The 12564-nt window shown below is 46.0% G+C and overlaps 1 protein-coding gene and 1 non-coding gene across 2 annotated transcripts in view; both read right to left on the reverse strand.

Annotated features, from left to right (window-relative positions):
• Positions 1-337: 337 nt before the first annotated feature.
• The window catches only part of HSPA9 (heat shock protein family A (Hsp70) member 9), a 32899-nt gene continuing 20672 nt past the window's right edge, over positions 338-12564 (reverse strand). The window contains exons 12-17 of the mRNA XM_037906524.2: positions 11263-11367; positions 10133-10250; positions 5784-5878; positions 3637-3729; positions 1853-1993; positions 338-1046 (exon numbers count right to left, since the gene is read on the reverse strand). Of these exons, the coding sequence (XP_037762452.1) occupies positions 984-1046; positions 1853-1993; positions 3637-3729; positions 5784-5878; positions 10133-10250; positions 11263-11367 (615 nt within the window). The 3' untranslated portion in view covers positions 338-983. The remainder of the gene's footprint in view (positions 1047-1852; positions 1994-3636; positions 3730-5783; positions 5879-10132; positions 10251-11262; positions 11368-12564) is intronic.
• LOC114022312 lies at positions 11735-11805 on the reverse strand. The gene has a single exon (XR_003566449.1). It is a non-coding gene; the product is annotated as a small nucleolar RNA SNORD63 (small nucleolar RNA).

Below are 12564 nucleotides of genomic sequence, written 5' to 3' on the forward strand. Positions count from 1 at the left end.
ATTTCTTCTGGAGCCAGTGATGCCTGGCTCCAAGCAGGATATTGAATAGATAAAGCACTGGTCTGAGCCAGCAGGACAATTCCTACGTTCCAAGAAGAGCATGCAAGCACTAAGTAAGAGAAAAGCAGGAAGAACTTTTCTGAATGTAACCAGGACTAAAGCATCAGTGAAGCTAGTTTCAAAAACATGTATGGTGTTCAGGTTTCCAGTTTGCTCACATTCTTTGTGCCAGCAGGGGGTCTACCAACAAATGCCACCTCACCCGGATGCAACTAGCCAAAAACCTCAAGAGAAATTAGACGCTTTTCCATTTTTATTTTAAAAAATCCAGAATAGATCCAATAAGAACAATTTTATTATCAGGGAAGTTGTTTTACTATACGCAGAGAACAGACATGGTATGGAGCAGAAAGCTTAGACAAGCAATGCATGTAACTTCAATGTGGCCTTATTTAAAAGGAATCAAGTTACAGCCAAATTAAAGTAACCCATTCTCCTTCAGTACAAGAATACTAAGCTAGCTGCAGATTTAACGTTCTCTAGCAACGTAGCGGGCCCTGCCACTGGTGAACCCAGGACCTGTTACAAATCAGTTCACAAGCACTTGGCTCCACGAAGAGGATACATAAAGACTCCCATCCCCACCCCAGAATTTGTGACATGGTTTCAAACCTTTAAACAAATTAAGTATACCACTTCGTCAAATGTTAGGAGTAAATGAGTGAATCCCCCAATCGCTCAGTTGAAAATACCACAGGGCTGAATATTTAGAACTTTGTCTAGCATGAATTAACTTTCATGAAATGATGATTCATCTAGTGGACACATCACTAAATTTATACATTAAAGAAATTATATATAGAATACTGCAAAAACACAGTAAGACTGAATTCTGCCCATTCCTGCTCAGGAAGGTCCCTTCGCTCCCAAGCTTCAGAATTTTCACCCTCTTCCTGCTGCAGTCTGTGCGCAAGAGTGACATTCTACTGTTTCTCTTCCTTCTGGTCCCCAGAACTTCCACCAGAACCCTCTCTCTCCGACGCCATCTGTGAAAGACACTATCTGTTAGTTACAGAACGCTACTCCCACAGAGATATCCTGATAGCTTGGAAGCAGCTGCCCAGATTTCTTCTAGACTGATCACAATATTCTTCTCACATTGAAAGACAAAGTCTAAAGACTTTGAAGGTATTTAGGCACCAAGTGGGAATTTCAAAAGCGACTAATACCCACTGAAACCAAAAGGAGTTAGGCACCTCAGTGCTTCTGAAAAATCTCATTAGGGCCTAGCTGACCATTTTAGACAGAGCAGTCAGGAAGCCCATGATGAGTCTCTAGCATCCAGTGACTATGCACAGAAGTTTAAATAAAGTTTGCCATCATTTTAGTGGTTTTTAATAACTGCATTTGAACATCTGGACATAGTATCCTTTCTACGCTAACTGAAAGATCTACATTCATACTTCTGCTAGGAGGTTTGCCTGATGCCCATTTATCTTGATGTATAAAAAGAGTCTCAAGTATTGCTTGTCACCAATCAAGAGCTTTGTAATGACTGTTTCGACAAGGTAGTTTTACATTAAAAAGTTATACGTAATCGGTGGCACAGATCAGCAGCACAAACAAAATGCTACATAATACTGAAGGTCAGACTTCAGAACTTCTGTGATTGGCTGGACAGCTCATGACGTTGTGCCAGAGGAGATGTCACTAGTGCAACAGCTGCCACTTAGGGGGAGTTGACCTGTGGCTTCGAGCTACCCAGGCATGGACACTCCTCTAAGGCTTCATTTGGATCAGCTCCCTCTCCCTGTACAAGCACCAGTGTGATCCACAAGCCCTGCACACCCACCTTTTTGTATGCCATTTCAAAGAGTTTAAGGGACGCCTGCTGCAGGCTGGATGCTGCCTGTCTGATGTTTTCTCCTGTTTCAGCATCTTTACGAGCCAGCAGCTCTCTCATTTTAGCAATCTCCTCCCTCAGTTTGTTGCACTGTAAACAAGTTACAAACAATAGTTACATTGCACTTAGTTCATTAAAACTGAGCCCTTCCCTTCACTTCCACAGCCCCCTCCCAGCTCTTGCCAAAAGGAGTGGACTTAAGTCTCAAATTAAAAGTCTGCAGTGCCTAGTAGCTTGTCCAGTTCCCGGCGGGCATGTATCCACATCACTGAACACACTACAGCTGCACTAACTGGTCACCTTGTTTGCAGTCTCAGCAGAGAAGCCAAGGATTGAAGAAGCCACAGAGACAGAACTGCCCCCTTTGGCTGAACGCTTGCCTCATTGATACCTTGAGTGACCTACTGCCACCACAGAATCAAGGGGAGCAGAAAAAGCTGCTCTTCATCTACCCATCTTTAAAACTCCACCAGAAAGAGCCACAAAGCAGAGTGTTCAATGCACAAAGCCCCTAAGTTTCCTCCCTTTGTTGTGTGTGGGAGGAGTGGGGATGCAAACAAAAGCAATATAGTCCCATCCCATCCCTACTGCCATCTGTCAAACCCTCCACACAATCTGGCACTTCTCTGTCAGACTGGGAGTGTGCTCAAGAGGGCAGGATTGGCAATGTGAGGTTACTGTGGGACAGCTGCACTGACAGAGCTGTGAGGGCGTGGGACACTCACTCAGCCATGTCTAGAGGCAGAATGTGGGCAGCCACTGTCAGTCCTTTACTTTTAGGCCCACAGGTTGGAAGGAATACTATGTTCTTGAAGCCTTGTAAAAAAGATTTCCCTGCTCCAAGCAGGCCACGCTCCTTACAGTGCCCATTATCACTGCCCCTCCGGTCTCCCACAAAGCTGATGATGGGGTTAAACATGTTTCCCACGCAACTTCCCTTCAGAGGCTAAGTATGTAGTCTCTTGCCTTCCCAGCCCCTGCTAGGCTGGAAAACAAGTTCTACGCTCTCACTGGGCTACCCGAGCACCTGGCGTTTCCACACCCATGTTTTAAAGAGAAGCCCAGCAGTGATCTGGGTAGAGCCACTGAATCTTTATCCAAGGGTACTTGCCAAGAATCTCCAGCCTCAGCCCCTCCTAAAACCCCAAATTACTCTTTGTGTTTGAAGTGGATGCTTTAATACTTTTGCAGCTTGTGAACTCAGTTTTAAACATAGCTTTTGAAATGAAGAATAATGCAGAGATGAAGCAGTCACTGAACAGTATTAAAACCCCTCTGACACTAAGCATCTGACTCACTACAGGTAAAGGAAGGAAACTAAGTTAAAACCATTTAAGCTGCTCCCAAGTTCCTGGGTTCTGTACTTGCAAGTTCACCCACGGCTCCGAGACTCTCAGGACAGAATGGAAGCCTTCAGTTAATGCTGATTAACTTACAGACAAAGAAAACTTGTTTCATACATTCAGTGTCTGAAGAAAAAATTCCCTCTGAAATCAGACAATCACCTCCACTGTACGAGTGGGACAAAAGCAGCCAAGGACTGTGCCTACCTTCCACTGTTAAGAATCCTTCATGTATTCTGAAAGTCAACTTCTCTAGCAAGTTTCAGCCACATGCTATTTTAAACAGTTAAGAATCCCTGAGAGGTTACATGCTAACCCATTCTTCACCTGAGAGGGCAGATACTGTAGGGAACTCTGGCCCCTTTAACAAAGGCATCAGAAAATACCCACCTCATCTGCTGGCAGCTGATCCTTAAACTCCTCCATCTTGGATTCTGTATCATGGATGATCCCTTCTGCCATGTTCACAGCTTCGACACGTTCCTGGGCAAATTGACAAGTGGGTTATTTTTGCACACCAGGTTTTCTGGTCAAGAAATGCAATACCTACTAGCTTTCCTGGTTACAAAGATAACCAGCATGGGACCTGCTGCAGTGCTGCTTTACTACAGGTAGGTGAACCGTGTGGTCCATTGCTCAAGTGCATTAATCCACGTGGCGGCATGAACTATTGCACTGCTGGCAGTCTCAAACAGAGCAGGGCTGGATGTTCCACCCGTTTAGAAGAACGCCCCACAAGAATAATGCTGCAAGGTGCAATGGAGTTGTTAGCAAAAACAAAAAACAAAAAAACCCACCTCCTTTATTGTCTATTGGTCCTCGTCAGTGGTTCAAAGTTCACAGCACCTAATCTGAAACCACCACCACCCAAAGCACCTGAGCTGGTACACCCTGCAGAGGCCAAGAGTTAAAAATGGGAACTGGAGAGTGAACTGCCCTCATCCAAGAGTGGGTCACTCCAGATCACGGTTTAAGCATGTTAGCAGGCAGCACAAGAAAGCTTGTACTGCTGTCTGTGGTGCACCCAATCTGTGGAGGGGTGTGTCTCCCGCATTTCACAGCTGTCATCTGGGCACCTGAAACCACCAACACGAGTTCAGTGGGTTAGGAACATAAGCAGTGACAAGACAAGGAGATGGGGTGGGAATGTTCAAAACACTCTACACAAGCCCTATGTGTCCACAAAGTCTACCCGACAGACAATACATGAAAACAGTTATGCAAGGAGCTGGCACCTCTCAATAGTGTATTTTGCACATGTAACTCCCAAATGCCAAGGAGTCAAGAATCTCAGGGTTTCAACAGAGGTCTGAAGCAGAGAAGAAAAAGCTACAACTCCTCCTAAGAAAACTGAGCTCCTTTCACAGAAAGCTACTCGAATATTCTATCCTTTGGTCTATACCAGAACCTCACCCTTCTGAGGATCAGAGATTTAAAAGTGTTGCCAAAACAAGATCACTAGTTCTGTAGAGACGAGAACAGTGTAAAGCATCTACAGTGGGAATTTCTGCAGTCTGTAAGCATATGCTAGTGCCATATCCTACAGTATCAGCTGCTTAAATCAATGTTCTATATTTAGTAGAGCAATTCATTATTGTTTACCCTCATTAAATCAATTAGTCCTAACCATTAACCTTATGAATATTATAGATTGGATCTCTTGAGTGCAGAAAGCATCACTCCTTTTTGACTAAGGAGATGTGGACTGTGACCAGATATTCCTTAAGGTAATGGTGATCTCATGTGCACAGAAGGCATAAATACCAAGACTCAGATGAGATCTGGCACTCAAGATGCTGGAGACCAGGCTTTTAACATGTGCACTGCAACTGCCCATTGAAAAGGGTGTGCGTGTCATGGGGGTTAGGACCAACATTTTGGTTTTGTAAAATTTACAAAAAAACACACATAACAAAACTTATTTCAATGAGTTCAGTGAAAACAGCTCCCTGCTGTGTTTGCAACTAAAGATGCAGCATTGCTTTGTTCCAGGAGAAACTGGAAGTGAAAGTGGTAGGGCTAGCTTCACTATCCAAGATGAATTAAATGTAAACATTCAACAGCATCTGTGGTGAAAAGTAGATTCAACCAGATTTTAAAATTTCAGTTCACATATTAGTAACAGGTAGGGGAATTTGTCTATTTATAGCACAACCATGTCCCTTTAATTCTTTAGAAAAGAATTTTAAAATACTTGGTTTGTAAATACAAGGTCAGCTATTGAACAGAGGCCAATAAGCTGGGTATTTATATGCCTATATTTTCTTGCAGTTAAAGCCAACTGCATGTAGAAATTTGGTAATAGGGGGACAAGTGGTTATCTAGGCATCTAAAAATCCATTTGCATAGGCAATTGCACTCATTGCACATGCAAACATAGGCATGAGTACAATGATTACGATCTCTTAATCTGGCCTTTATATGTCAAGCCAGAAGTCGTTGGAGTAGAGTGCAGTTTCATAATATGGAATGGAGATTTTTTGACTGGCTGGTAAACTACCCATTAGAAGAGACCACAGCAACCATCATCAAGTTACCTTTCTTCGCCTATCTTCCTCTGCATATTTCTCTGCATTCTTCACCATGTTCTCAATGTCATCTTTGCTGAGGCCACCAGAAGACTGGATCACGACTGCGTTAGAAAATAAAGTACAGTATTAAAAAAAGCTGCTTTGTATTTTAATCTCTTCTCCTACAGTGAAGATCAAAATACTCATGTTCTTTTGAAGAGAGCTCCTACATTAATGCTCCAGACACACCAGCTAAGTTATGTTGCTAGGGATCGTTTCCTTGTACTAATGAGCTGCTAGCACAAGGCATGTATTTGGGCCAGTGCAATAGTGACTCCTTAGAGCAGTGGTTTTCAAACTTTTTTTCTGGCGACCCAGTTGAAGAAAATTATTGATGCCCGTACCCAATGGGGAGTGGGGATGAGGGGTTTGGGGTGTGGAGGGGCTCTGGGCTGTGGCAGGGGGTTGGGGTGCAGGAGGGGGTCAGGGCTCTGGGTGAAGGAGGGGGCTCTGAGTTTGGGGGGCTCCAGGCTGTGGCAGGGGATGAGGCTCCGGGCTGGGGTGTAGGCTCTGGGGTGGGGCCAGGGATGAGGGGTTTAGGGTGTAGGAAAGGGCTCTGGATTTGGGGAGGCTCAGGGCTGGGGCAGGGGATGTGGGCACGGGTTTACCTTGGGAGGCTCCTGGTCAGCGGCACAGCCGGGGTGCAGAGGCAGACTTCCCACCTGTCCTGGCACTATGGACCACTGTGCCCCAGAAGTGGCCAGCAGCAGGTCTGGCTCCTAGGCGAAGGCGTGCAAGTAGCTCTCACCTACAGGCACTGCCCGCCCCCACAGCTTCCATTGGCCGGGAACTGGCCAATGGGACTTTGGAACCAGTGCTCAGGGCGGGGGCAGCACATGGAGCCCCGTGGCCCCCCGCCACAGAGCCGGACATGCTGCTGGCTGCTTCCAGGGCGCAGCGCAGTTGGAACAGCCTGCCTTAGCCGGGCAGCATGGCTGACGGGACTTTTAAACAGCCTGGTCAGCAGTGCTGACCAGAGCTGCTGCGGCCCGGTGCCTTACATTCCAAGACCCAGTACTAGGTCATGACCCATGGTTTGAAAAGCACTGCCTTGAGAATGCTTAGTATAAACATAAACTAAGAGATCTGATGAGAGAAAAGTGCCGATCCCCAATGACTTTCCTTCCTAGTGCCGCATTTACCACTTCTCTGCTCTCATGAGAGCATTCAGCTCTTGGGCTCAGACAGCAATCCTTGTGCACCTTGAAAGCAACAGAATGCTGAATGGCTGCAGTTTCTCACAAAGTTGCTAGTAGTCTGCATTATTCTAGTTAGTGTGCCTATCTACGGAGACCTACTAGAAAGTACAAGGACAGAACAGCACTTGGAGAGGTTTGGTATAATGGATAAGACAATAGCCTGGCAACTCAGATAAAGGTTCTGTTCCCAGCTGTGCTAGATACCATCTTTGTAACCATCTGCAAGCCACTTCACACTGTTCTTCAGTTACTCCATGTGGAAAGTGAGCCTGTGTATATGGCCCTCAGGCCAAGGGGGCATTCTGGCTCAGAATGCAGGAGGAGTCTTTATCAGGCCATGGAGTTTCCTTTCACTTTTGGAGAGCAGCCCAGAGCAATTCAGAAGCAGGCTACAAGCCTGTTTCCAGCCACACTCTCCCTCCATTTCCTTCAGTGACAGAACTGTAGCTAGCTTTCAAATAAAGGCAACTTAATTTTTTCCTACTGCTGCCCTGTGAAAGCTGCCTTGTTTGAGCCAACATTACAAACTACATTTCAAGTGGGGTGGCATAATGCAATTTCATCGGAAAGCAAGGGACAGACGTCACTGGACATTTTACAACACTTCAGGAAGGGAACCAATTTTAGGTCTTCATCTCAGTAAGCACTTAAAATTTTTCACAGAGTATTCTAGGTGACAGTGAGCCTAAACCCTAAAAGCCTAACAACACTAGTCTATTTCAAATGAGTCAGAGATTTACAATGGGATCATGGTTGCAACCTTTGTTATATGCTACAGATAGCTGAAGGCTGGTATGAGAACCCTGGTCCCACATATCCTGTTGGGCACCTGCAACCAGCTAATACAAGGCGACAAACAGTGCATGCTCCTGCTCCAAATGAATTTGGTATCAATGAGGTGTTTTTTTGTTGTCAATAGCAGCAGGACTGAGCCCAAAAATATTCACCAAGATGATTAAAGCAAGTTTCTAATTATGTTTTCTTCAGCTATAACCAGCAAATTCCTCAAGGAATTCCATACCTCTGGAATGGAGAGGCAATACGCCATTTTTGAATGAAGCAGAACACACTGGAAGTCAACAAATCATGATAGGGAAGTAAGTGCCAAATAATGACAATTTTTCTTCAAGCTTTGTAGAAATCCAGCAATTCAGGCTAAAGAAGTTCTCCAAGCCAAAGTTATAGGGGTCTAAACCAGTGCTTGATGGTTACAACAGTAATTGTGGAGGCAATATTGCCTCTAATATTTGATTGTGTTGTTAAATAAACACAGTGACCGCTTCAGCTCTCCAAACTCCCTGCAGTTTAAAGATGATGTTTCTAGGCTACCAGAATCAGCTGGTTATCAGGGGAACCTGCTTTAAGCACCTGGGTTTTAAAATTCTTGTGGCAGAGTGGTTAGGAATAAAGTACATTCTTAGTACTGTGCTTGTTTGATCAGATGCACTCTTCATGCCATGGGTGCTTGCCATTGGCCAGGTGTCTTGCTAATTAACCTCCTCCCCCTAACACAGCTTGGCACACTGATGCTGTCCCATGACTAGACAATAAGCTGCTAGGACTATTAACATATGACACTAGTTTCACAGATGGACAGTGTGCCAAGGAGCATAGCACAGCAGACCAGTGAAAACAAGCTCCTACCTGGTCCAGGGTTCCCAGTCACCTACCTCCCTGCTCAGCCCCTTCCTTTCTCCCCAACCAAAAAAAACAGAACAGTCTTTGCCCCAAGTGCCTCTGTGGGTAGGTAGCTCTGCTTCTTGGAGGTGCAAGGGGGCATGACCTACAGCTGCTCATCTGTCACTATCAGGGGACTTCTGTCTACATCATTGCATTTCACGAAGTGAAAGAGAGTCAGGCTGCTTTCAGTGCAATTTCATCTGCTGAAGAGAAGACTTAAAAGCTTGTCCTATTTCCCACCAGTGAGAAGTCTCAACAGGGACTGCTCGTGTACAGGGCTCATTTTAAATGGAAGCTGGGCAGCTTTAAGGTAGTAGATGAGGTCACAACAGCCACTAAAGCCCTTTGGCGGTCCATGTCGAAATAAATGTTAATGAATGAGCCAGGTTATTGAAGGGTGCGGTTTTTTACTGAAGTCACTGCCATTGACTCATACCACTCCACTCCTGCATCACCACAGGCTCCGACTGTGCCCCATGCCACCCAGTTCATTACTACCTCCCACTGGCTGGCTGTTTGAAAGCTGAGAGCCAAGAGCACCAGGGGCAGGGCACACACTCTGCCAGTAGGGAGAATGCAACCAGAGCTGGGTGGCCTGGGACAGAGCTGGAGACCAGAGCTGATGGGGAGCCTGGCACATGGGTGGAGTCTGTGCCCATGGGGGAGGCAGAGACTGGGGGGAGATCCAGTCCAGGTCCCAATGCCCCTCACAGCCGCAAGGAAGGGACTCTGCCATTACAATCCCAGCTCTAGATATGCCTCCCCATTGGCATGAGTTCATCCCAACTCAGGACCTGGCCACAATTAGATTGGCTGTGGGAGATGGGAGCCAATGTTAAGGAAGCAACCAGAGACGGGTGGTGAAGGGTAGAGCCCTGCCCCTGCTTCCGTGATGGAGAGATGATTGGGCCATTAGGTGGCACTGCAATCTGGTGTGTGGGCTCCTGCTCCCAGTCCTGGGCTCCGTTTGCCCTGTATTCCATGATTCCCCTCACTTTAAGCACAGTGCCTGGTACTCAGATCTGAGTGGGCTGGGTGCCAGCTGGGTGCACCGCAGCTCACTTGTGGCTACATCTCTGCTGCCTACTGGCAGGCCAAATAAAATGATCTGGTGGGTTGGATGTGGCCACCAGCGGCCCATCCCTGGTGCTCAAGGTTTAACACACTGGAGCGGATACCATACCTCCTGGATAACTGGTAACAAATATAAATTGTCCTACCTCTCCCTTCCCCGTATTTGCCTACTTAGCACCCTTACCTGCTGCGCTATGTGTGACTCTGATTGTAAGCTTTTGGGGGGCAGGGATCCCATCTAGTTTGAGACATCTAGCACACTATTGGGGGTCATACACTCAGAGGTTCATACAGAGTAGCCAAGCATAATTCCATAAACTTCCTTCCCTTCACTATAAGAGATCCAATGATAGCTGCACTTACTTTGCTGTTCGCGTCCCGTCCCTTTATCCTTTGCTGAAACGTGAACAATGCCATTAGCATCAATGTCGAACGTGACCTCAATCTGGGGCACTCCCCGTGGAGCTGGAGGAATTCCAACCTGGAAACCAGAAGTGCTTAGCCATTAGTTCCCCAACAGATGTAGGCTTGGTGTCGAAGCCTTCAGTGTTGTGCATATTATCTTGGTGAACTGCCAATTCAACTAAAACAACCTCAAAGCAGATCCCAGGATATGCTTGTCAGAAGTCGTGACAATTTAGTGGTATCTGACAGACTTAATGGGACAGACCTAATTTCATGCAGCAGCAGACTTCTACCCAGAAGCTGGGGAAGCTGCCATAAATGTCATAAGAAGAGCAAATGCTGTTTCACAACTTAATGCCAGTAAATCACTTTCCCCGTCCCATGCATGGTAACAAGTTCAATTTTCTTTAGTTAATTACTTGGATCTATTCTGGGGAGAGCCATATTAGAGATGTCAAGCAAGAAGAACCCTCTTAAGAACCTGTATAAGCTTCAGGCGGTCCCGAAACAATACAGCCCTATTCAACATGACCACTCTTGAAATTAAATCAGAAGCATCCATACGGATCAGGAGGACAAATACCTGTACAGGCTGATTATGTATGAAGAGAGTGAACTATTCAGCCACACTGAACTGCAGCAGCTATGTCCTATACACAATCACCCCTTGAAGCATGGTAACTGCTGTCTAACACAATCTAGGCTGCTCCAAAGGGATTTGAAGGGAGTGGGTAATGGGCCAGCTACCGGCTGCCTCAGGGACAACTGTGAAGCAACATGGGATCTAAGTACTGAGTTATATTTGGCAACAGGATCTAACATCCTAGTTCCATGGGTACCAAAAAAAAAAAAAAAAATCAATGCCTCTAAGAGCGTATGGCTACTGAAGGCAGGCGGTCAGTAAGGCCTACTGATTTACAAGCCTGGATCACTTTGTGCTTTACATTTGTGGGGCAGGTAAAAATCAAATGGCTTCTGTTAAAGTCCCCACTTTCAAGAGGGGGGGGCTGTTTCCAAACAAAATGGGAGGCTTGGAACTTACTGAGTAAAGACAGTTTAAAGGTCATGAACATTTAGTGCAAACATACCAAAGTGAACTGGCCAAGAAGCTTGTTGTCAGATGCCATCTCTCTCTCACCCTGGCATACTTTAATCTCCACTTGAGTTTGCCCATCAGCTGCTGTAGAAAACACCTGTAGAAGGGTGAGAGAAACAGAATATTTGACAGCTTACAACCCCTGAATTGAACTACTTACTACACACGGACTAAAGACTGGGAACAGCATGAAAACTTGGAAGTTAGGCTGGAGGGATAAAGAAATACTTTAAATGTGTATTTTCCCTCCATGCCTCACAAGCTTTTTAATACAGTAAAGATTCTAAGGCAAAAAGATAACGATTAGCAGGCGACATTTCAACAAAGGCAGTCAAAGTGTTTGTCTGGGAGTCAGAGAGAAACAAGAAAATGAGCGCTGGAGCCCAATCTTTTCAGTATCCCTGCAAGATGGGGAGAGCACTCTCTAGGAGTCCAGACCAGCAAAGGCAGTTTTGGCCATGCATTGTGCTCAGTTATATTAAGTCTCTGCACTAGTTCTCTTCAGAATGATGTGCTGACAGTAACATCATAGCACAGACACATGGCCTGGTTCTGTCCCAAGACAAAAGCTCAAGAGATTTCTCACCTCATGCTTCTAAAGAGGGGGGAAGGAAGTTGAGTTTACTGGGTTGAAAGCTACCTCCACCCCGACAAAGAAGAGTTACTCACTAATCGGCCTCATTTTGTGTTGGATTTCAGCCTCTCCTTCCACTTGAATTCTGTCTAGGTTTTTGGGTGTGGAAAGGAGAAGAGACTCTTCCGGGATCCACTGCTCTCTTCCCCAATAGCTGCATATTGCAGTGACCCTCATTAGCTAGCTGAAGAAGCCCTCAGCCTCAGATGGTTGTCAGAGAGCAACACAAGGCATATCCTCTCTCTCTGGGGCAGAGGGCTGCCTTAACAGGGCTCCCAGCCCTTGCTGCAGTGAGAACTCATCTTAGCCCTGAGCCCAGAAATGCTACCACTACTAAACCAGCTGGACCTTCACTGTGTGTTCAATTCCAAATGCCCTTTACCTATTCCCCATATTGGTCATCCCACCTTCTCCCTCCCCAACCGTAGAATCATGCCCATGCTGCTACCTCTGCACATAGTGCTCCTCTAGTCATGCTACCACAGGCAGCAGAATGAAACTGTCAAGCTGTTCAGTTTCGTCAGCTGGGCTATGAGGAAAGCACCGAGTGGCATGACTTTGACCCTCCTGGGAAACATGGATAGGGAGAAAAAGCACACTGATCACAGTGTTCCCATGGGACTTAAATACAGGGATGGGGCAGAAATAGAACATGGGGCA

The sequence above is a fragment of the Chelonia mydas genome, chromosome 8, assembly GCF_015237465.2.
Source record: "Chelonia mydas isolate rCheMyd1 chromosome 8, rCheMyd1.pri.v2, whole genome shotgun sequence".
NCBI classification, from domain to species: Eukaryota; Metazoa; Chordata; order Testudines; family Cheloniidae; genus Chelonia; species Chelonia mydas.